Source organism: Mesocricetus auratus, unplaced genomic scaffold, assembly GCF_017639785.1.
Source record: "Mesocricetus auratus isolate SY011 unplaced genomic scaffold, BCM_Maur_2.0 Super-Scaffold_100010, whole genome shotgun sequence".
NCBI classification, from domain to species: domain Eukaryota; kingdom Metazoa; phylum Chordata; class Mammalia; order Rodentia; family Cricetidae; genus Mesocricetus; species Mesocricetus auratus.
Window position 1 is genome coordinate 16,914,206 of NW_024429194.1, and position 23,150 is coordinate 16,937,355.

Consider the following 23,150-nt stretch of genomic DNA (forward strand, 5'->3'; position numbering starts at 1 on the left):
CTATTAAACTATCCTTGCATTCCTGAGATAAAACCTTGGTCAAGAAGCAGTAGTTTTTGAGTTGCTGATCTTTTTTTGTTTGTTTGTTTTTTGAGACAGCGTTTCTCTGTATTGTTTTGGAGGCTGTCCTGGAACTTGCTCTGTAGACCAGGCTGGCCTCGAACTCACAGAGATCCGCCTGCCTCTGCCTCCTGAGTGCTGGAATTAAAGGCGTGTGCCACCGACGGTAGGCCCAAATTGCTGATCTTTTATTTAAGACCTTTGGGTTTATATTCCTATGTAAAGCAGCTGTATTCTTTTTCACATCATATTTGTCCGTATTTTTAGTAGGGGCATTCTCAACATAAATGAACTTCCGGCCAGTCCCACTCTGGAGATTCTTTCTGAGACCCAGAACTGTTTTTGATTTTTGGGACAGTATTTCTTTGTACAGCACTGGCTGGCTTGGAACTTGCTCTGTACACCAGGCTGGCCTTTTGGACTGCTGGGATTAAAGGTGTGTCCCACCACTGCTTCCTTAGGGAATAATTTTCTAGAATTTAAATTCCTTTGGAGCCGTGTTCCCGTCCACTCCATTTAACTGTTAAGACCCTCCTGCAGCTGCATCCTCGAGATGGTTGGGCTGCTTTGTGCCTGCTGCCCACGGCCCCATTACCTTTACCTACACACTAAGGAGTCACGTGCATGTGTGGGGCTCCTGTGAGTGACTGCCGGAGGGACACCTACATTTCAGTCCTGTGTCCAAAAATGTTTCCCACACTCCCAAGACTATGGCACAGTGTTCTCTGGGCTGCACGCTACTCCACCCACCCTGTCTTGCTAAGAGTTTGCTTCTTGACAGGGAGATGCTGCACAGACTCAGATCACACAGTTTATTTGGTGAGAATTAGAATCAGGAAATGGATGTTAAATCCCATGTAAGTGTTCTTACATTACAAACTCCTGGGCAGTGGGCCAACTGGGTAGTGTGGACAAGTGGGCACATGCTTCACAGCTCAAGGCAGGCCATCTCCTGATACTCAGCGAAGTCTAGAGCAGTGCTGTCTAGAACCTTCGGTGATGCTGGAACTGGGATGCTTCCCATTAGATGTCGCCCCTGAACAGATGGAGTGTGAGCACAATGAACAGATAAAACAAATTCATTGACTTAGATATGAACAGTAACTGCTGCACATGGCAGTTAGGGGTCCCGCCTTAGACAGTGTAGAACAAGAGTCCTGGAAGCCGAGGGGACTTTGGTGACATATTCAGTCCTTATAGTGTCAAAGAGGAGATCTGAGGCTCCCAGGGATGACATTGCCCTTGCAGCATTAGTCATGCCTAGAGGTTTGCTCAGAGAAATTTCATCTAAATAAGGCCAGAGGATCATGGATGAGAATAGGAGGCCACGTGACTAGTGGCCAGAGCTTAGTTACATATGTTTTTGAGAATCACTGAGGTCAACACAGCTGGGATTATGGGGTGAAGCTCTCATCTAGTGGAAAAAGGTCTTACAGCCCAGTGTGCTCAGCCATCACTCATGATGGGAAGGCTCTGAGGGTTACGGCATCTGAGATTGAACCCCCTTTACGCAATTGTTTTTAAAATATAATTTTTTCCCCCAAAACTGGTCTGAAAGACTATCAAATGTTCTGCTGTGGGTCATGACTGCTTAACCCTGCAAAATGATTTGAAGGCCTGCTGGGGCAGCCCAGAATGCCCACCAGGTTAAGGACATAGACAGACAAGAAGAACAAATGACTGTAACATGTCCTGCATTCTCTCCATGGTTACAATAACTGTCACCAATTCACCAGGAAGACCGCGTGGCAAGATTTAATAGTGTTGGCATCTCCAAATGGTGTGTGGCATCACAGGCCAGCTACCACCAGTGCCTTATTATTGCCATTGGGTTGTGACTGTTGGTATAGTGACGACTTCAGGAGCAATAGGTAGATTAAAAAACCGTGGCTGGGAAGTTCTTTTGAGGAGAGGGACCAGGTGAGGAGCAGGGAGGACTCAGAACCTGACGAATGTGGCGTCGATCTGCCGCACGGAGGGTAGGGCCAGCATGACCTTCCGCCGGTACTGTGGGTCCTTCTGCAGGGGGTTGCGCTCCAGGTACACAGTCTCCAGGTTCCTGGCACCCTTCAGCTCATCGAGGTCACTCCAGCTCTCCAGAAGATTATCATTCATCTGAAGGAAGACACGAGGAAAAAGCCTTTAGAGATCAGCGCTGGCCCCTGTGTGCTGGGATCCCTAAATATGAGATGGCGGCGGTCATTAATACACTCTCCAGCACTGGTTCTCAACCTTCCTAAAGTTGTGCCCCTTTAGTACAGTTCCTCATGTTGTGGTGACCCCCCAGCCATAGAATTATTTTTGTTGCTACTCTGTAACTGTAATTTTGCTGTTATGAATTGTAATGCAAGTATTTTTGGAGACAGCATTGCCAAAGGGGTCGTGGCCCATAGGTTGAGACCACCGCTCTGTAGCCCTTCTTATCCCAATCCCTTGAAGATCCCCCCATCAGCACCAATACTTGTTGGCCACCTTTCAGCAGCACTGTGAAAAGCTCTACCTGCTCATATGCACGCTATGTTCATTAACAAGAGCCGAGGCCGTGCTGGCTGCACACCTCCTGGCCCTCAGCAGGTCTGCAGCTGGCTTGACTACTCCTCCTGCATACTTGCTCTCACCAATTGCTGCCAAGACTGAGACTGCTCCATCTGTAATGCAGCTGGCCAGAGGCTGCTGTACTCTAAGCATGACCCTTAGATCACCTTTGTGGTTCATTTCTGAGGATGTGTCCACTGCTAGCTCCTGGATGCAGAGGCCACCAATGGCTGACCAACACTGCCAACACCAGATGAGGAACACCGAACCCCACAGTGGACTAGGGTCTGCTCTCCCTTCTCAAATATCCCACCAAGATGAGACCAAACCAATTGACATTGTCCAACAGATGCATGTGGCTTCACATTGGGATCAATTTTGAGACAAAGCTACCTTGGGTAAGAATCTACAGTACCAGATTAAACTGTCCAAACCCATTTTCCAGTCTAAGTGCTGAGGCAGAGGCTTGGGAAGGGCACTGTTGCAAAATAGCCACCTAGATGTGGGCCATGTTATGCTAGCAAACATGTAACCAAGTTTGTTCTACAAGACAGAGCAAAACCACAATTAGTTGAGTGTGCTACTTTCTATGGTGTAAGTACTGTCTTAGTACCAATATGCCACCACTAACTACAGCTGTTAGGGGTGTGCACAATTGGCCACTCATGTCACTTAGGCCAGATGTGATCTACTGCACGTATGGGTTTGAAGACAGAAAGTAAATGGCAAGGCAAGCTGCTATGTCAACAGCCTGAACAGAGGAGGCCAGTCTACTTCAAACTTCAGGACTCTGACTGCAGCTCCTATTCAGAAGTCACGTCTGTAGACACTCGAGGTTGCAGGGTCTGCAGCAAGCAGTTATAGGAAGAAGCAGTGCACCACTCCTGGAGAAGCGACCCCTGTAGTCTGAGAGTCAAACAAGCTCTGGGACAGACAGGCTACATGTGAAAACAGAAGGGAAGCGGAAGTCTGCAGCCAGGATGAGGGGTCACTGGCTGAGGATGCAGTACAGGGGAGGCAGGATGAGGAGTCACTGGATGAGGATGCAGTGCAGGGGAGGCAGGATGAGGAGTCACTGGATGAGGATGCAGTGCAGGGGAGGCAGGATGAGGGGTCACTGGATGAGGATGCAGTGCAGGGGAGGCAGGATGAGGGGTCACTGGATGAGGATGCAGTGAAGGGGGCAGGATGAGGGGTCACTGGATGAGGATGCAGTGAAGGGGGCAGGATGAGGGGTCACTGGATGAGGATGCAGTGCAGGGGGCAGGATGAGGGGTCACTGGATGAGGATGCAGTGCAGGGGAGGCAGGATGAGGGGTCACTGGATGAGGATGCAGTGCAGGGGGCAGGATGAGGAGTCACTGGATGAGGATGCAGTGCAGGGGAGGCAGGATGAGGGGTCACTGGATGAGGATGCAGTGCAGGGGAGGCAGGATGAGGGGTCACTGGATGAGGATGCAGTGAAGGGGGCAGGATGAGGGGTCACTGGATGAGGATGCAGTGAAGGGGGCAGGATGAGGGGTCACTGGATGAGGATGCAGTGCAGGGGGCAGGATGAGGGGTCACTGGATGAGGATGCAGTGCAGGGGAGGCAGGATGAGGGGTCACTGGATGAGGATGCAGTGCAGGGGGCAGGATGAGGAGTCACTGGATGAGGATGCAGTGCAGGGGAGGCAGGATGAGGGGTCACTGGATGAGGATGCAGTGCAGGGGAGGCAGGATGAGGGGTCACTGGATGAGGATGCAGTGCAGGGGCATCTCAGAGCTAGATTCACTTCCGTGTAAGAGCTTCTCAGGCACTGTCCTAAGACTCCACTGTCCACAGGCCTTGGCCTGGTACCATTCCTTTGAGTATGAAGCCCCTGGTCAGTATAGGTCCTGGGAGTGTTGCTTTTCTTCACTGATGATTCATGAGGCCCTATCCTGTGTGAAACCCTCAAGAATGCTGGGATTTGACAGACTGATGGTGACTGTGGGGAAAGGTAAGAGAGGATGGGCAATACAACAGTGAGAGCCACTGAGGGGATCATGGAGCTCTGTAGGAACTGCGCTTTTATTCCTAAATGGAATGTGAGTCCACACAGGATTTGTTCTAGAAGGGTCTTTATGTTTTCTCCTAGTTCCTGTCTTTTTTTTAAGTTCATACACCATAAAAATATGGAATAAATTTCTGTGTCATCCTTACATAGGAGCCATGCTAATCTCTGTATTGTTCAAAATTTAGTATATGTGCAGCCGAAGCAAGCACAAGAATCTTATTGGAGGGCAGATGCAGGCCTTCAGGTCAGAAGGCCACAAGAACAGTATAGGGAAAGGATGCTTGGGGTTTGGGCCAGGTGGCAGCAGCAGAGCTGGGAGAAGGGGGTTTTGATGTACTTTGAAGGCAGAGGCAAGTATTTAGATGTTGGAGTGGATCTGGTACACAGGAAAGGGGAGGTTTAGGAGGGTGCCAAGACATCATTCTGGCCTGAGGATCTGGAAGGATAGTCACTGTCCATTGAGGTTGAGACAAATGGAGGGACTGTGGGGACAACACATGAGCTCAGACTTGCACTTGTCTTATTTGGGTGAGGATTCAACAGAGGAGCAGACAACTGGATCCAGGAAAGACATTGGAGCTAGAAAGAGAAACCTGGCTGCCAGGAGCAGAGTGGTGACATTTAAATCTGTGAGACTGAATGGGGCTGCCAAAGAGAGAGAAAAATGAAGATAGAACACTGGAGCACCTCTGTGGGTTCTGGAGCACCCCTGGGGTGCAGAACAGAAGAGGAAGAAGCAAAGACAACCAAGAAAGACTCAGGGAGACAGGAGAACGGAGGCTGGTGGCTGTCTATTTTGAGAAATGTACAGGAATCAAATATAGCTGCTGGAAGATGGGAGAGGGTTGAGGAATGGAAAGGATGTCAACTCTGGAATGTGTGCACTGCTACAGTGGAATTCAAAGCAGTATAAGGGCTGGCCTGTTAGGAGGAGCTTTATTAGGTGAGGACAGGGAGTCAAACAAGCTCTGGCAGCCGCACTGCAGTGAAGTGGAATTATGCTCAGGTGGGGCAGGTGAGCTGAATAGGAAAACAAAATCCATAAATCCTGTAGTGTCTCCCTCCTTGTATCTTGGACTAAAGACTAAGGCATATACAGACAGAAAGTTGGGCTGAAATTTACTAGGGCCCACATTGGGCAGGGACATGTCTGTGGCACCCAGGGCATTTACTAGAGACCACAGAGGGACAATACACAGGGACAGAGCTGGTTAGGATAGGAGGACAGAACATGTAGGTTCACCCTAACAATAAGTCTTGAAGGTCAAACAGTGACTTCACTTCCTGCTAGATAGAAAGTCCAATATATTTTGAAGAAAAACAAATCCAGATATACAACTGTTTAGTTTCATAATACCCACCATATAAGAAGTTACTAGCCATGTAAAGAAGGAATGACAAAGAAACATAAAAATCTAATGAAAAATCAAATCTGAGAAACAAGAAAAGAACAATACAGGCTGCAGAGACAGTTCAGAGGTTAAGATCAGAGCTGTTCTTGTAGAAGGTCTGAGCTTGGGTCCCAACAGCCACATCAGGTGGCGCACATCCCCTGTAACTCTAGCTCCAGGGATCCAATTCCATTTTATGTCCTCCATGGGCACAGGTCTTCATGTGTGACAATTCATACTCGGACACACATATATATACATAATAACAACAAAAAACTCCTTAGCACTATGTTCTCCAAGAGTGAAAATACAACTAGAACAAAAATTCACTGAATAGGTTATCAACTTCACTGACAGAGTGACTGGGTTTGGACTCACTTAGGAGATGTCGGGCTGTCTAAGGGGACATCCAAAGAAGTTTAACCAAGGAAGGAAGCCATACCCTGAATGTGGGTGGCCTCATCCCTTGGGCTGGGACCCTGTGCTGAATAGGGTGAAAAGTAATATCATCAGACCCCACCTTCTGTTTCCCAGCCTTCCCTGTACCTCCTGCTGCCATGACCTCCGCCATGACAGACTGTGCCCTTTTAAACTGTGAGACAGAAATATATCCCTTTTCTCTCAGGTTTCTTATGTCAATTACCTTGTCAAACAAATACATAAATCTCTAAAACCAGAGGTAGCTAATCAATGAGCTTAAGAGCAGGCTGGGTATTGTGGAAGAGGAACAGAGCAATAGAAATCACATAAACTGAGGCTCATCACTAGATGTGCTTACCAAAGGACTGACACACACAGTCTCAGAAAAAAAAAATTTAGAGGGAAAGAAATTTTGTTTCTGTGTGTCACAAAAACTATACATTTACATATTTAAAGAGCTCAGCTGGGTACAGTGCGTCAAGTCTTTAATCAGAGCACTTGGCAGGTAGATCTCTTGATCCACACAGAGAGTTCCAGAACAGTCAGGGTTACAGAGAGACCTTGTCTCAAAATAAATAAAAAATAAGCATATCTATAATAGTGTACTAAAAAAATGAAGTTTGGGATGGTGAGATGCTCAGTGAGTAAAAGCACTTACTAGCAGCTTGAATTTGATACCCAGAACACATGCACGGCTCACTGAGCATCAAGGCTTCCAGGACCAGCAGACTTACATTCATTCACATGTTTTACTCAACAGCCCATTGAGCCTAAGAGATAGATACCAATTTCACTAAGTTTAAAACTTACCCAGAATTCTTGCAGGTCTGTTAGATGGCTGATATTTTCAATCTTTTTTATCCTATTTGATGCAATGTCCAACATGGTGAGTTTGTTCTAAAATAAGAAAATATATATTTATGAATTACGGAGTTCAATAGCAGCATGCAACCACATGCAATAGTGTGAAGCTGAGCTGAAGGCTGCAGGTGAGCCCCACTCTCTGCCTTTGGTCAGCTTTGATAGAACCAGGGCTGACACCACCTACCTACTTACTGCAGCTTCCCCAGCTGGCTCTGGTTCCGTGTTTTTGCTCAAAACCTCATGAAGCTCTCACTGTTCCTGAAATTTGTGTCAGTCTGAAGGCCCCATAGCTAGAGGCGCCCGGTGAGACCCTGGCTCCTAGTTCTGGCAGACTGGGAAGAGCAGTGACCCTGAGTTTAGAAGGAATGCAATCATTGCAGTCTTTGGTGTTCACCATGAAGGAACACAGTGCCACATTTCTCTACAGTGGGAGGCTTCTCCTCAGTGAGGCTGAGGAACTTGAGGCCGGGCGAGGATGAGACACTCCAGGCACACAGTGGAGGTGGGAGGAGAACAGAGAGGCCTTCCTGTCTTGGACAAAGCTACCCAGGGCGAGGCAGGAAGGCCTAGGTACTGAAGGGCTAATGTTGGGGCCTGCTAGGACTTAGGATCGATGGCAACAAGGCCAAGTGGAACCTTAGCAGCTGAGGGTAGTGTCTGTGGGTAGCAAGTGTCCTGCAGGTTAAAGCACTGTGGGTCCTCCCTCCCCCCAAGACAGAGTTTTTGTGTAGTCCTGGATGTCTTAACAGTTAGCTCTGTGGACTAGGCTGGCCTGGAACTCATCGTGACTCGCCTGTTTCTGTTGGGTTAAAGGTGTGTATCACCCCTCGGCTCACAGCACTGTTTTATGAAACACAGCAGCTCAGCTTGGGAACTGTTTTGAAGTTTCTGGTTTAAGATTCAATAGAAGAACAATTTCATGGTGAAAATTAAGTCTACTGTAGCTTATAGTGCTTGCCAATATGTCTTAACAAGCCACTGGGATGTTTTCCTAGACTCCATGGGAATCTTGCAGCTGGCTAGAAGTCTAATAACAGTTCTTCCCTCCTCTGCCCTAAAGACCTCTTAGCACTTCAGACACAGGGTGCATTCCTGGTGTCTTGATCCCAAATCTTTCCAAGTTTTAACGGAAATAAAAAAAAATTTCATAACCAGTAGTTATTGATTAACAACATCATAGCTGTGGCTTCCCAGTCCCTTGAAGGTTCCACCCTACCTGCCTCCACCCAACACAAGCATCACACAAGCATCGGCACACCTGCTAGAAGCACTGAGTCCAGATGTGCACTGCTGAGAGCACCGAGTAACAAGTCATGGGGCTTCAGAGTCAACGGGGCCATACGACAACGGTACACAGGAAGGGACTATAGTGCTAACCTGAGGACACGGCAGGCTGGGACAGAACAAGCCCACCATGGAGACCCTCCCCAGAACTCTGTGACATCCCCGTGGTGTTCACACTGTACAAGGCTGTACCAGCAAAGCAGTAGTAGTCTGAAACCCACTAGAGAGCTGAGCCCTGGGAAGTCCAGGTACCAAGGCTCAGCAGGGAAGAGCGCTGGTGGTGGACACTGGTTCCAGGACTGCTCCCTAACCTTTCTGACCTGAGATCCAGCTATACACTCAAGTCCCTTTTGTGTGTGAGGAGGATTTGAGTGCTCATTCAAAAGCCAGAAAGAATTTTTAATTAAAAACAAAACAACAGGGTGGGGTGGGCAGCTTATGGACATCACAGGCCATAGCTTTCCACAATAAAGTTAACACCCAGGTCGAGAGCTAGAACAAACAGCTGAGGTTAATGGTGTTTTGGAAAAGCTCAGGGCACAGAAGAGCCAAATCCATTGGACAGGTGCCCTGGGACGCTGAAGAAAGAACGTCTGGTAAGTGGGACAGTGACAGTGCATGTGTCATTTGGGAAGAGGCACTTCTTTTTTCCCCCACCATGAAAATAAATTCCTGATTTAAGAGATAAAACTTGGGAGAACGTTAGGTAAATATTTTATCATTAATTGAAATAAAATCTGAAAGACTGTCTTATGTGACCATAATGTAAACATTATGACACAGTTCCTGTTAACACAATATTTTCGTTTTGACTTAGGTATAACACGCCTTAGGTAGGACTCCATGCTCTCTCCTCTTTCTTGTTTGCAACACGAGGGAACTACAAAGCAGACAGACGTGCTAGTCTCCCAGCAGGGACTGTTACCAAGGAGCAGGGGTACTGGTGCTGTCAGTGTGTGCACCCCACCCAGCCCCAAGGCTTTCTGAAGACCCCTTACTCCAGCTGCCTCCATCTCCCCCACTAACTATCATTCTGTACTACAGAAGACCACATGCCGGTTTTAATTGTATATGCATGTTTGAGACAGGCTCTCACATTGCCTAAGCTGGTCTTGAACTCCTGATTCTTCTGCTGTCACCACTCAGTGCTGTGATTACAGGTGTATGCCCTCACACCTGGCTTCATATGCTAGCTAAATCCTTAGTTTGATTGCAATGTTAGAGGAAGGCTAATTCTTATACAAGTGACGAACTAAAACTCAGAACACTGGTTTTTCTTCAGAATCTCACTGATAGTAACCAGGTCCTGGCCTGGGGCACAAAGGGTAAAGGTATCTATGATAAGCTTTAAATAATGATGTTTCCAAGAATAAAAAACTGACCTAATCTTGCTACATTTGATAGCAATTTAACAAAACCAACCAACCAACCAAGCAACCAAATAAACAAAAAACATTCCCCCCAAACAAAACAACCCCAGTAAAACTGAACAAGAAAAAAATATTTTATTTGCTTTGAATCATGCTTGGAGGAAAAACTGATAAGGCTAAAGGCAACTGTAAGTATGAGAGGCTCTTCTTGAATGGGAAGCTGGGGGTGGGTGAAGACCTTCAGCACTCTGGACTTCAGGAGAGGGGCCAGGAGAGCTGGGCTTACCCTGTAGCCTTTGAGGGCTGAGGCAGGGCAGGAAGTTCAGTGGCCAGAGAGAGAAATGGGAAGGACCGAGCTGATGACACTTGTGTTAGCTATCTGTGTGATATAAGGATTTTTCAAATCACCCAAAGGCCCAGAGTACATGGCAGATGTGCAGTGAGCTGCCCTAGGAGGATGCCTGTCTGTGATACCTGTGTTGAAAACCCACCAGCAGTCATGTGACATGCTGGCCTTTGACTCACTAGGGTAGAGCCCTTAGCTCACATCCTGTAGGCAGTATGTTCATCCTAGGCCAGGTCTGGAGGGCAGTGGATGCCAGCACCAGCCCCTTTCTCTTCACCCCCCTTTATCTCCCTCAGACAGACCAATGGGCTCTTACATTGTTCTCCAGGCCCTCGATAACCTCGATACCATTGTGGCTGAGGTACAGTTCACGCAGGTTCACCAAGTTCTGCAGACCCTCAATCTTTGTTAGCCGGTTGCTCTGTAGAGGAGAATCAAAAAGTATCAGCCTTGGGGCTGAGGAAATGGTCCAGTGGTTAAAGCATCTTCCACTCAAGCCCGAGGACCTGAGTTTAGACTTCCGGAGCCCACATAAATGCCAGGTGATTGCAGTCTTGAAAGGCCAGAGGTAGGTGATCCCCAGAGCAATCTGGCCAGCAAAACTAGCCATATCAGTTAGCTCTGAGTTTGACTAAGAGACTCACTCTATGAGTAAGGTGGGAGAATGATCAAGGGTGATTCCCAACGTTAATCTAATCTGGGGTCTCCATAAGTATACGTACACATGCATGAGTATACACATATTCATACCACACATAGGAAAATATTAAAAGAAAAAGAGCAGTTAGCTACACAGAAAGTGAGAAACTCAATGGCTTTAGAAATGAAGTTTCCCATTTATCCTGAAGAATCTTTTTTCTTTTTGGTTTTTCAAGACAGGGTTTCTCTGTATTGTTTTGGGGGATGTCCTGGAACTCATTCTGTAGACCAGGCTGGCCTCAAACTCACAGAGATCCGCCTGCCTCTGCCTCCTGAGTGCTGGGATTAAATATCCTGAAGAATCTTAAGAACAGGTATTTTATTTAAAAGTGTTGAGAGGTGGGGCTGGGTGGATAGAGAAATAGTTCAGTGGTTAAGAACATTGGCCAGTCTTCCAGATCTAGGTTCCATTTCCCGAACCCACATGGTGGCTCAGTCACCTGTAACTCCAGTCCCGGGGTATGTGATGTCTTTATTGGCATCCTTAAGCAGCAGGTATATATGCAGTACACCAACAGACATGCAGGCAAAACATCCACACACATAAAATAAAAAACAATAAGGGCAACGGGTAGTAATGCCCGCCTTTAATCCTAGCATTCAGGAGGCAGAGGCAGGTGGATTTCTCTGAGTTCAAGGCCAGCCTGGTCTACAGAGTGAGTTCCAGGATTGCCAGGGTTATACAGAGAAACTCTGTCTCAATAAACCAAAAACAGCTGGGCAGTGGTGGCGTATACCTTTAGTTCCAGCACGCATGAGGCAGAGGCAGGTGGATCTCTGTGAGTTCGAGGCCAGCCTGGTCTACAAGGGCTAGTTCCAGGACAGCCTCCAAGCCACAGAGAAACCTTGTCTCGAAAAACCAAAGAAGTTTGGGGTTTTTATATAACAGTTTGACCTTTTTTGAGATGTATCTGAAGGTTTACGTGAAGTAATTGAAAATCAGATTTGTCCTGTGTGAGTATGTGCACATGCCTATGCAATGGAGGGTACATGGAGGTCAGGGGACAACTTGTAGGAGTCAGTTTGCTCCTGCTGTCATGTAGATGCTAGAACTGAACTCAGGAGTCTTAAGCAGTTCCGCCATGTTGCTGTACCGCTGAATTGATTTAACAATTTAAAAATGTCAAAAGTAGCTGGGCAGTGGTGGTATATACCTTTAATTCCAGCACTTGGGAGGCAGAGGCAGGTGAATTTGAGTTCGAGGTCAGCCTGGTCTACAGAGCGAATTCCAGGACAGGCTCCAAAACAATACAGAGAAACCCGTCTCGAAAAACCAAACCAAACCAACAAAAACAAAAAACCCAAAACAAAACAAAACAAAGGTCAAAAGTATCAATGAAAACATGTTTTATGTATGCGTGTTCTAACTGCATGTATGTCTGCGCACCATGGACATGCCTGGAGCTGAGGCCAGAAGAGGGTGTTAGGAGTTGCCACGTGGGCATTGAGAATGAACTCTCTGGAAGAGCAGCCAGTACTCCCTACTGCTGGGAGGGCTCTCTAGCCCTCCTAAAAGTATCATTAAAAAAAAATTACTTAGTGTATATATGTGTGTTTATATACCTGTGGACAGAGAATTAGTTGCAGGAAGTCTATTCTCTCCATTATATGGGACCTGGGGAATTGAACACAGGTCATCAGGCTTGGCAACAAGTACCTTACTCACTGAGCCATCTCTCCTATCCTAACGCTTTTGTTTTGAAACGGATCAATTTTCATTTCTTTTAGAGGATCTTAGAACTCAATTACAGTTCAAAAACTTCGAAGCAGTCTGCAAGGCATTTGTTTCACTCAGTCTAAGAGGTTCCTGTGTCATGACTGGCTGTTAGTGGGACCTGCCAAACAGCATCTTCCCAGCTCCCAAAACTGAAATCCTTAAAAGCAAACATAAATTATATAAAAAGAACAGAATTTTAGTTTAGGATATATGTGTATGTATAGTCTGTGGATTCTGGATTCTAATGCTTCCACCACCCACTGATTGTTAAACAGTGCTGATCACGGTCATACTAAGGGAATAAGAATAGGTTGGGTGTGGTGGGTCTGGCACTGCAGAATGAGGAGCGGGGAGCTGGTGAGGTCCAGTACCTGCATACTGAGGACTGTCAGGTTGGTAAGTGCATCCAAATTCTGAAGTTTTGTAATTTTGTTTTTTCCCAGAAACAAACTCTCCAGGTTGGTTAACGTGTCGATATTTTCAATTGCCTGTCAAACAGATGAAACATCAAGTCAAGTATCTAGACCACAAGACAAGGCAATCTAAGACTTCAGCTCTGTGATGATTAGAGTCTGGGAATTTTCCAACAAACCCTCTCTTGAATATACAGTATGGAAAAGAGGAAAATGATGGGAGGATTGATGACTCTGATTCCTGGACTCACTCAGTCCTCATATTTTCTTTCTTTCCCCCCCCCTCCCTTTTTTGGTTTCTTGAAAGAAGTTGTGTAGTCCTGCCTTTCCTGGAATTCACTTTGTAGACTAGGCTGGCTTTCAGCTCAGAGATTCGTCTGCTTCTGCCTCCCAAGATGTATACCACCAACCATCCCGCCAGCCCTCATACTTTCAGAGCTCTGGGATTATTTGAAAGCTCCTAAGCTAGGCGATTTTTCTGGCCTAATGTGGCACTTTATACTACACAGCTTTTGAGACTATGCATTCCCATGAGCCTAGGCTTCTACAGAAATTAAGATACTGGGAACTTTGATCTCAGAAGCCCATGATGGATACCCCATGGCTGTTTCCATCCCTCTGCCTTTGCTTTTCCTTGCTGCAGTCATATCTACTTAGTCCTAGCTTTGTACCATTAAGACACTTGAAGAACCACAAGGGCATGCCACAAAGCGTGGTACAGAACTTCCAAACACCAAGTGGTAAATACCTGCCTCAGCCACTAACCAAGAAGAGTGAGGACAGGCAGAGCACAATGACACAGGACATCAACATTAGGCTCATACAGTCTTATGACTGACAAAGCCCCTGTGTGCCCACGGGGAAGCCTCCCTCCTCTGCCTGGCAGATCCTTTTCCAATATTAGAACCCTTTGAGGTTCCTATCTGTCAGACACAAGGCAATTTCCAGGGTATGAGTCAACTGATAAAAACTTGGTTTTGGCTGGGCATTGGTGGCGCACACCTTTAATCCCAGCACTTGGGAGGCAGAGGCAGGTGGATCTCTGTGAGTTCGAGACCAGCCTGGTCTACAGAGTGAGTTCCAGGACAGGCTCCAAAACAATACAGAGAAACCCTGTCTCGAAAAAAACCAAAAACCAAAACAACAAAAATACCTTGGTTTTGCTGGGTGTGGTAGTATATGCCTTTAATCCTAGTACTGGGAGATCTCTGTGAGTTCCAGGCCAGTCTGGACTACATAGTGAGTGAGACCCTATCTCAAAAGACTTAGTTTTGTTTCTGTGGAACACTGTACCACTTAAAAAAAAAAAGCCTCTCATTTTCATTTTGACTCATGTTTTCAAGGTCAGATGGACCTAGGACAGTAAACCAAATCCTCCCAGAGAACATGTTTAGGGGATGAGGGCCAGCCCAGTGTTCTGGGGGCATTTCAGCAGTAAGATACTTGCTTTTCACATGGAAGACCACTGCAAGTGATCACCTCCTAAGCTTGGGAAACACATCTCAGATACAGATGGAAGAAAACCACTATGAACAGGTTTAAAGGAAACCTTAGTTGGCTTACCTTATGGAGCACAGCTGGGACTAGCTTGGTATAGAGCCAATGATGCTAACTACCAGACGAGACCAGCTGGTGTGAACACAGCTCTTGTTTATTAATACCAGTTTCCAAGGCTCACACAATCAATTACGTGGGCTCATAGGGGCTTGTGGAGACTAGACTGAACCAACAACCAGGGAGCCTGCAAGAGACTGACCTAGGCACTTTGTGTGGCTTGGTCCTCTTATGGACTCCTAACAGCAGGAGCAGGGTCTGTCTGAGTCTTTTCCTGGTTTTGGGGACCCTATTCCTCGTACCGGAAGGTCTTGTCCAGCCTTCACACATGGCGGGTACTCAGTCTTACTGCAGCTTGTTACGCCATGTTTTGTTGATACTCAGTGGAGCACACACCCTATGAGTACCACTGCAGGTCCACTGTGCTTACCCGGATGCGGTTTGAGCCCAGCTCCAGCATCTGCAGTTGATGTAAGGTACCTATGTTCTCAATTTTATTGATCTTATTGTTGACCAAGAAGAGTTTTTTCAGCCGTGTCAGTTTGTCAATCCCTTCAATGTTCCTCAGCAGATTAAAAGAAATATCCAGAACCCTGGAAAGAAGCAAAATATTCATTGAAGGAACACAGACTGCACAGGAGTCAGAATTTCACTTTAAGGGGTATCTGCCTCCAGGGTCTGCAGTCACTAGGAGGTGGGATCTGACCATAGCCCACTGCCCACTGAGTGGCTCACACTGGAGCTGACCTATGGGACCATGAAATTGTCTGGTGCTTGGAAAACAGTAAAGGCAACCTGCAGGCTATAATGAACACTGTCCTAAGGAGCCTACTTAGAGCAGAAACCAGGTTTCATTTATGCCCGTGTCCACGGCAGAACCTAGTACCATGTTCAACCTCAGCGGTGTTAGACTAAAACTGAAACAAATAGAAATCAAAACAGCTGGGCATGGTGTCACATGTCTGTAAGGTTAGTACTGGAGAGGTGGAAGCATGAGGCTCAAGATTCAAGATCATCCTCCACTACAGACAATTCAGCTCAAAACAAATCCCCAAAACAAAAGCCAGCACCAACAAAGGAATGAAGCCCAGATAAGGCTACAGCCAGGTAAGGCTGATCCCTTCAGGCAGAAATGTGGCTGACACCTTTATTTTTAAAAAAGGGGATTATGGATTAAAGCTCCTGTCTTCCCAGTTCTGACATCATTACTGGATGGAACCCAGCCAGAAGCCTAGTCCCAGCCCTCGATACTAACGGCGTGCATGAAGCTGTTGCCCCTCCTAGAGCTCTAGCACAGGGCAGCCCTCCAAGACCACAGCCAGGCAACGGGTAGGTAGGTTCTAGGGAACCTGGCCACCCAACCCATCCCATCTCTTCTGGGTCTTCCTACTCACTCCAATTCTGTCAGCGCCTCCAGATTCTCAATCTTCTTGATCTGATTATCATAGAGATCCAGTTCTCGAAGACTCTGCAGTTCCTCCAGGTTCTCAATGCATTTAATTAAGTTTTGACGGAGGCAGAGAGACTGGAGGGTAGGAAGAGGATGGCATTGGCAAAGGAGAACACAGTGCCACCCTCCAGGGGCTATTTTAGGCTGATCTTTAAGGGGCAGGTGAGGTACCGGGTAGGAGCTGGGATTATCCTCCTGTACTCAAGGCAAGCACAAGCCCAAAGGAATGCCAGGAAGACTCCATACGGAGCACACCTGTTTAGGGAAGGAGGCACTAAATAAATAGGGTTAGAGTGTAAGGAAGTCAAGTTCTTTTTTTTGGTTTTTCGAGACAGGGTTTCTCTGTGGCTTTGGAGGCTGTCCTGGAACTAGCTCTTGTAGACCAGGGTGGCCTCGAACTCACAGAGATCTGCCTGCCTCTGCCTCCCAAGTGCTGGGATTAAAGGCGTGCGCCACCAACGCCTGGCGGAAGTCAAGTTCTTGCAGGTAGAGGAACCTTTTATGGGCTCCATCTTGAGAAGCAAACTTAACTGCAGTGAGTTAGGAGACTGCAATCGTGCACAGAGGCAGCATCAGAGCCGAAGAGGCTTGAGCTCCCCAGCTACAGGAAGATACCTGCCCCATTCACAATAGAGATATGAGGACATACGCCAGTGCCACCCGCAGGATGGGGACAAGGGTTGTGCCTATTCTCCAAGTAAATGTTACCAAGTCACCTTGTGTGCAAGGACAAATCCCTCTCACCTTCACTTTCTTCAGCACCTCAAAGCCTTCAATCTTCCCAATGCGATAGTGATTCAGATCAATGTCCTGAAACATAGAGGAATCTCGCTCAGTCCATCAGAGTTCTGGCCAGGAGCTGCTTAGGAGAATGCCAGATGGGGAGAGAAGGGAGAGGCTGCAGTACTAAGCAGACCCAACTTGTGATTGGCAGGTCGACATTCTTTGGTTTAGTTAGGATTTATGTTGGTTAGTTTTATGTAAAACTGACCCAGTGGCCAGTCTGAATTCAATTCCCTAGCAACTGAACACCCACATACACCCACACTTTTTCCAAAATTGGTGGCCACTGGACTCATGTAACATGAATCAATAGCATTTCATTTGCCACACAGTTCTTACTGGCTAAACAGAAATAGATTTCAACTGCTGGGATTAAAAAAGCAGTAAAAATACAGGAAACCAAACTAATCAAAAGAGGCTTGGGTGATCTCTCTCGTCACTAGTCTGTCACCTTTATAAAAGGTAAGCTGATGGTTAGTGTCATCTGTAACCATGTCCCCTGAGGCTGAGTCAAGCAGGCAGCATTACCTCTGCATCTCGGTCAAGGCTGATGGTTTCCATATCCACTGCCAGCTCATGTTCCTCTAAAAGAAAAAGGAAAGAAAGGGAAAAAAAAGGAAAAATTCTGTTAATAAGAATCAGTGGCCACAGGTTTTAGCATAAAGAGTTGCCGCTCTGCCCCAGGGCTAGAGAAGTTTGATGCATTGGACACTGAAGATGAGAAGGGTGATAGCCAAACCTCCAAAAGTCTATCTGAGCCTTCGAACCTCCCAAGAAGCCAGAGGCAGCTCGAGGCTCTTGGGAGGAGGAGGAAGGCAGCTGCCTGAGACGTGGTGAACCTAGTGAAGCCTAGGTACGGCTGGGAAGCATGTCCCCACAATGGCTGGCACCTTGGAATCCCTGGAGCTTGTGCTTCCAGAAGCCTATCCACTCATGTATTCTTTCCCTTCTGTTTGTGGCAATAAATCAGGCCACTTGAATACAGCTCATGCTGGGCATATTACATTTCTGGGATGTGCCTTTTACTGCTTTGGAAAGTAGCCCAGCATCTACAGATGCTTCCCTGACAGAGAGGGAAACAAAATGAAGCAGAGCTCAACAGACAGGATCAAAGAGCTTCTATGAATAATTTAAGCGTACTTCTCAACTGGAAGCCTGGTGAACTAATTCCAGCAGAGAAGCCCATTTGGATGTCATGAGACTATCCATCCACCCTGGAGAGCCAGATATAAACTGCTTCCTGCTGCAGTGGAGAGCCTCATATGAAAGCCCTGTTTTCATTTCATCAGAACCTGATTAAATATGACATTGAAAGACACATAGAAATGCAAATAAATATGCACATCCCCCAAACATTCGAGATCAATAGCATTTCCCCTACCACAAAAGTGTCACCCACTTTCCCCAGTGGCCTTATAATTTTCCTTAGTTTGTAGTGACTGGTACCCAGATAAAGCTATCTAATTTGAGTGGATTCCTGCCCCACCGCCTTCCTTTTAGACAGGGTTTCATTCTGTAGCTCATGCTGGCCTTGAACTTCTAAAAATGTTTGTTTTATGTGCATGGTGCTTTGTCTACATGTATGCCTGTCCACCACTTGAAAGGCCAGTAGAGGGTCCCCTGGAACTAAAGTTACAAGGTGGTTGTGAGCTGATATGTGGGTGCTGGGAACTGAATCCATGTCCTCTGGAAGAGCAGCCAGTGCTCTTAACCACTGAGTCATCTCTCCAGCCCAACCTTGAATTTTTAATCCTACTGCCTCAGATCCCCCGTCCCCCGATGCTGAGATCACACACACACACACACACACACACACACACACACACACACACACACACACACACAGAAAAATAGGAAGGTAGTGTCTGACATGCTTGAATATGTTTTGCTGCAATTTAGGTAAGCGCAAGTGTGGTGAGCAGTTGCAGTTACTTTAAGGAGGAGAAATACATGTTCCCAGAGAATTACTATATGTCTAGCAAGAGCGTGGACTTCAAGCAAGCTGGGCTCTAGCCCAACTGGCTTGCCTTGCAGTAGGGATGTCCGACTGGCATGGACTTAAACTTTCCTCATCTATTGCACATTAGCGTCCTCTTACAGCAGTTACCCATTACAGCAACATAGCTAGCTAAGGAAGGAAGCTCGGGACCACGCCACTCTAACTTTCTAGTCTCCCAGGTTGTCTAACCCTCAGTGCACAGATCTCAGCCCTTCTGTGACTAAGTCAAATGATAATGACAGCGCCCATTTGCTTTCTCCACCCACATCACCTCCAGAAAATCAGCTCTCAAGTTCCAAACTAACTGTGGTGGGGACTTTTGTGGTAATCTCCTTTTGCCTTAAAATCTGGTTACCATAGTTACCAATCATCTTTGCTGGCACACAGTGCACAATGCTATTTTAAAAAGTAGCTACGTTTTTACAAATTTATTTTTATAAAGGTAATACATAATTACGAATACCTGAAAACTCCATACAAATCTGGAAAGTGTAACAGGCAGCTTGCTCCCAAGCCTGCTGTTAAAAAGAGATCCTGAGCAATGCTAATATATTTTCTTTTTAAGCAGGTACATCTAAATACTCATGCTTTTTAACTAAAAATCATATTGCAAGATACATACTACATAGAAATCCCCCAACCCAATAATTCAGCTGGGACATTTTTCTGTGGTTATGTTTCTGTCATTCCTTTCCATGTAAACTGATTTACTGAGCAAGCACATAAACACAGGCCATTATTGAGGAGGGCATAAAACCACCACAAGAAGCTGTTCAGTTCCCAATGGAGTGATTTTCTTAACATCTATGTTTATGACATGTGAGACGCAGGCCTATATTAATGTTGAGGTGGTTGTGGGTATAGCAGCGCACCCTCTCAATCCTAGTATTCAAGAGGCAGACAGATCTCTCAATTTAAGGCCAGCCTGGGCTACATAGAGAAGTCCTGTCTCTAAAAAGAAATGTTGAGGTTGGATAAGAAATGATTTCTCATTACTGTGGCAGGATATAGAAGCATAGCAGTTAACCACCACACTCTTCAAATTTTGTTTTCTGAGTAAAGGATTTAAAAGTCATTTTCTGGTTCTGCTCTTGGTGATACACTAGTGCCAATATCATCAGTTGTAGTACTGTCCCTTCAGCAGAAACGGATCTACTGTACCCATAAATGTAAATCAGCTAGTTGATGAGGCAGCACCCCGGGGTGAGGCTGCCCTCTGCTCTGCTAGCATGCCCAGCTGCCCACCCTCCTGGGACCTTTGAAGAACACAACCGCCCCCACAAGGTGAAATCATGCCATAGAAGCAGAGTCTTCGATAGCACCCTCTCCCCTGGATGGTAAGTTCAGGGTTAACTGTGCCCAGTACCTTCTGCGTCCTCCGGGCCCCGCTCCACTCCATCCTTTAGGCTCTGCTCGCTGAGGTCTGTCACAATGCCACCACCTTGCTTCTTCCCTTCCTCATCGCCTGATTCTTCAGACTCAACCCGCCTGTCAACTGAACCCATACACAGCAGTGAGAGCTCACCTCCACTTCATTGATAATTTGAGGACACAGAACAGATTAACCCAAGTTGTAAGTCAGCAAGACTTCTTAATAGTAATGCAGTTGATACGAACATCTGAATGTCTTATAGTCCAGGCACTATTTAAGACATAGAGACAGGAACCAGGAGGCCACATGGGCATAATTAACACACTGTCCTTCCCCCCAAGAGCGGTAAAGAACTGCCAAGTGTTCTAAAAGCCCCTGGAGCATCTGTGATAGGAACACTAATGGCACCACATAGTGAAGTGCCTTCCAGGTGGCTCTCACATCTGACCTCATGTCCACCACAAGCGGGACCACTGTGAACCTTCTGTCACTATACCCTCATTGATGTCCCACTATCCATTTGGCCAAAACAAAAACAAAACAACAAAAAAATGGTTCAACTTACAGGTCTACATTCTGAAAGAAATCAAGACTAGCTAAAGTCAGACTGTGGGTAGAGAGGAGCTCCAATGAAAATGAGAATGCATCAAAAGTGCCAACTGCCCTAGGTAAACTCCTGATGTTAAAAGATCACAGGACACAGTGTTATCAATGCAAAGCTTTTTGGGGTAAATAAACAGGTTTTGAGTTATGAAGAAAGCAACAGTGAAACGTGGCTTTGGCAAATGATCTTCCTAAGCCTCAATATTCATATCTGCAGAAGAGTTAGTGGAGTGCCTCCCCACCGTCAGGACTAACTGAGAAAGGACACAAGAGCGGCTTGTGTGTATGACATGTAGAATGTATGCGTTCCCAAGAGACACAGGACCAGCTGTGATCCAGAATAAGGAAAACTAGGTTCAGTGTTTTGGTCTCTGCATGGCCCCCAGGAGGAGCCAGGGGACAGAAGGGACAGTTGGTGCAATCTGTGTATATATCTTCAGGGCAGCAGGAAGGTTCTAGAGCCTGGGACAGTGTGTAAGAAGGTGACTGTGTGGCCCTGCGTATGATAGCTAGTAAAAAGGTAATAAAATCTATCAAACGGAGGAAGGTTTGAGTTAAGGTATTGTCTGTGATAGAGGTGACAAACATGGAGCTGAGCATGGTGGCTCGCTCCTTTACTTCTGGCACTCTGGCAGACTGATGTAGGTGGATCTCTATGAGTTCTAGGTCAGCCTGGTCTATAGCAAGCTCCAGGCCAGTCATAGCTACGTAGCGAGACCCTATCTTACACCCAAAAATCCAAAGCCAAACCAAAAAAGTCTAAAACCCACAAAGCACATCCCAAAAGACATGGGGCTATGGGAACTAAGAGTCAGCTGGCAACGGTGTGTGGGAGCGGAAGAGAGAAAAGCCTGGCTTTTGTATTTGCCCTTTACTGAGAAACAGAAGAAGGGGAGGGGAGCACTGGGGGAGGGAAGCAAGAAGCGTTTCCTTGCTCAGAAAAGATTCAAAGGTAAAATAAAATGCGACTCCCTTTAAGACTCTCCGGGACCTTTTCTAGGAAGCCTGGCTGCCTCTTCCCACCCCCCACTCATATGACTGTTAATTTAGGTCAGACTCTTTTCCATACGCCTTAGCTTCTGACTGGGCTTCCTTTCTCTGGAATGGCATTGGTCCTCCCCACCTGTTCCCAGTCTGGATGACGTCTAGTGATCCCTCAAGGCCCAACTCAGGGCAGCATCCCCACTCCCAAACACACTGGACCTTTCTTCCACACCCGTGTCCCTTGCTCTGCAACCCTCCCCACCAGCTTTCCTCTCAGAAAAGTGACTGCGGGACTGCTCTTCCAGAGTTAACACTCACCAAAATAGAGGAGTCTTTAAAAGACACTTAAGGGTTCAGGTTTGCCTGATGCTGCAATGGTATAGGAGTGCGTCCATACACAATATACGCACATACATGCATATATATGCACACACACCTATATATGCACGTATACACACGATTATGTATCTACACAACTGTGCACAAAAACACGCACATGTGTTATACATATGCACTTATATATGCATATGTTGACACAATTCAACAGAGAAAATAGGAAGAAAGTTGAATTCAGTCCTTTCCAGACTCCGAACGTGTAGAAAACAAGACACCGCCTGGTAAACTCAGACTCCGGACCTCCTTGTTACCCATCGCTCCGCCACAACCCATTCGCGTCCAGTGCAGACTCTTTCCACCCACGCCGCGAGAACAAACTACGGACTAGGCAGGTCCACACGCCTGAAACCTCAGTTTCCCAAATGAGCCGACAGAGGACAGTCCCCCCTGCCTCTTCGCCTGTCAACCTCGGAGCTTTGAGATTAGGCTCCCACAGCCGCGGCTTCTTCGTCCGTCTCCCTTTCCTGGACGAGCTCGCGCCACGTTGTTCCCGGGGCTCTGGTCCTTCCTGGCCGCAGCCGCCCTCGGGCCGTGGCTGCCGGGCTCCGAGCCTCCCCCCGCCCCGTCCAGCCCAGTTGGCAGCTGTCAGAGATCCGTGGCTGTGGCCAGAGGCTGGAGGCCGAGCTCCGATCCGGCAAGAGGCCGTGCCCGCCCAGCCCCCAGCTCGCCGCCTCCCGGTCGCCCGCAGGGGCCGCTCACCCTCCATCATCTCCTGCGACTGTTGCTGCCCCGCGCCGCGCTCCGCCGCCATATTGGCTGCTCTTCCCCTTTCCGGAATCTGTCGCCTCAGGCCAAGGGCCAATCAGGACTCCCCGGCCCAGTGAGCCAGCCACTAGAAGCGAGCATAGCAGCGCGAGCTGACACGCTTGCG

General features: G+C 47.1%; 1 protein-coding gene and 1 pseudogene across 3 annotated transcripts; both read right to left on the reverse strand.

Annotated features, from left to right (window-relative positions):
* Nucleotides 1–858: 858 nt before the first annotated feature.
* Nucleotides 859–23,114, reverse strand: Ppp1r7 (protein phosphatase 1 regulatory subunit 7). 3 transcript variants are annotated; one of them, XM_040752993.1, is made up of 10 exons: nt 22,979–23,113; nt 20,291–20,419; nt 17,454–17,509; nt 16,887–16,952; nt 16,087–16,217; nt 15,123–15,285; nt 13,097–13,213; nt 10,626–10,730; nt 7,256–7,342; nt 859–2,175 (listed from the first exon to the last, which is right to left on the reverse strand). In XM_040752993.1, exons 1-10 carry the CDS (start codon nt 23,028–23,030, stop codon nt 1,999–2,001), a joined length of 1,083 nt encoding a protein of 360 aa, XP_040608927.1. In that variant the 5' UTR covers nt 23,031–23,113; the 3' UTR covers nt 859–1,998. The 3 variants fall into 3 exon arrangements, with proteins under 3 accessions (XP_040608927.1, XP_040608928.1, XP_021086937.1); XM_040752994.1 differs by lacking the exon at nt 20,291–20,419 and having other exon boundaries at nt 22,979–23,045; XM_021231278.2 differs by lacking the exons at nt 859–2,175; nt 7,256–7,342 and adding an exon at nt 10,080–10,342 and having other exon boundaries at nt 22,979–23,114.
* LOC121143040 lies at nt 4,747–4,843 on the reverse strand (annotated as a pseudogene).
* Nucleotides 23,115–23,150: the final 36 nt, after the last annotated feature.

Bases quoted from the DNA above. Each gene is read 5' to 3' on its own strand.
- Ppp1r7 (XM_040752993.1), bottom strand. From the start codon at position 23,030: ATGGCGGCGGAGCGCGGCGCGGGGCAGCAACAGTCGCAGGAGATGATG. The intron at 16,953-17,453 runs GTAATGCTGCCT...TCTATGTTTCAG, and splicing joins GCCTTGACCGAGATGCAGAG to GACATTGATCTGAATCACTA. The intron at 15,286-16,086 runs GTGAGTAGGAAG...GCTTCTTTCCAG, and splicing joins GAGGCGCTGACAGAATTGGA to GGTTCTGGATATTTCTTTTA.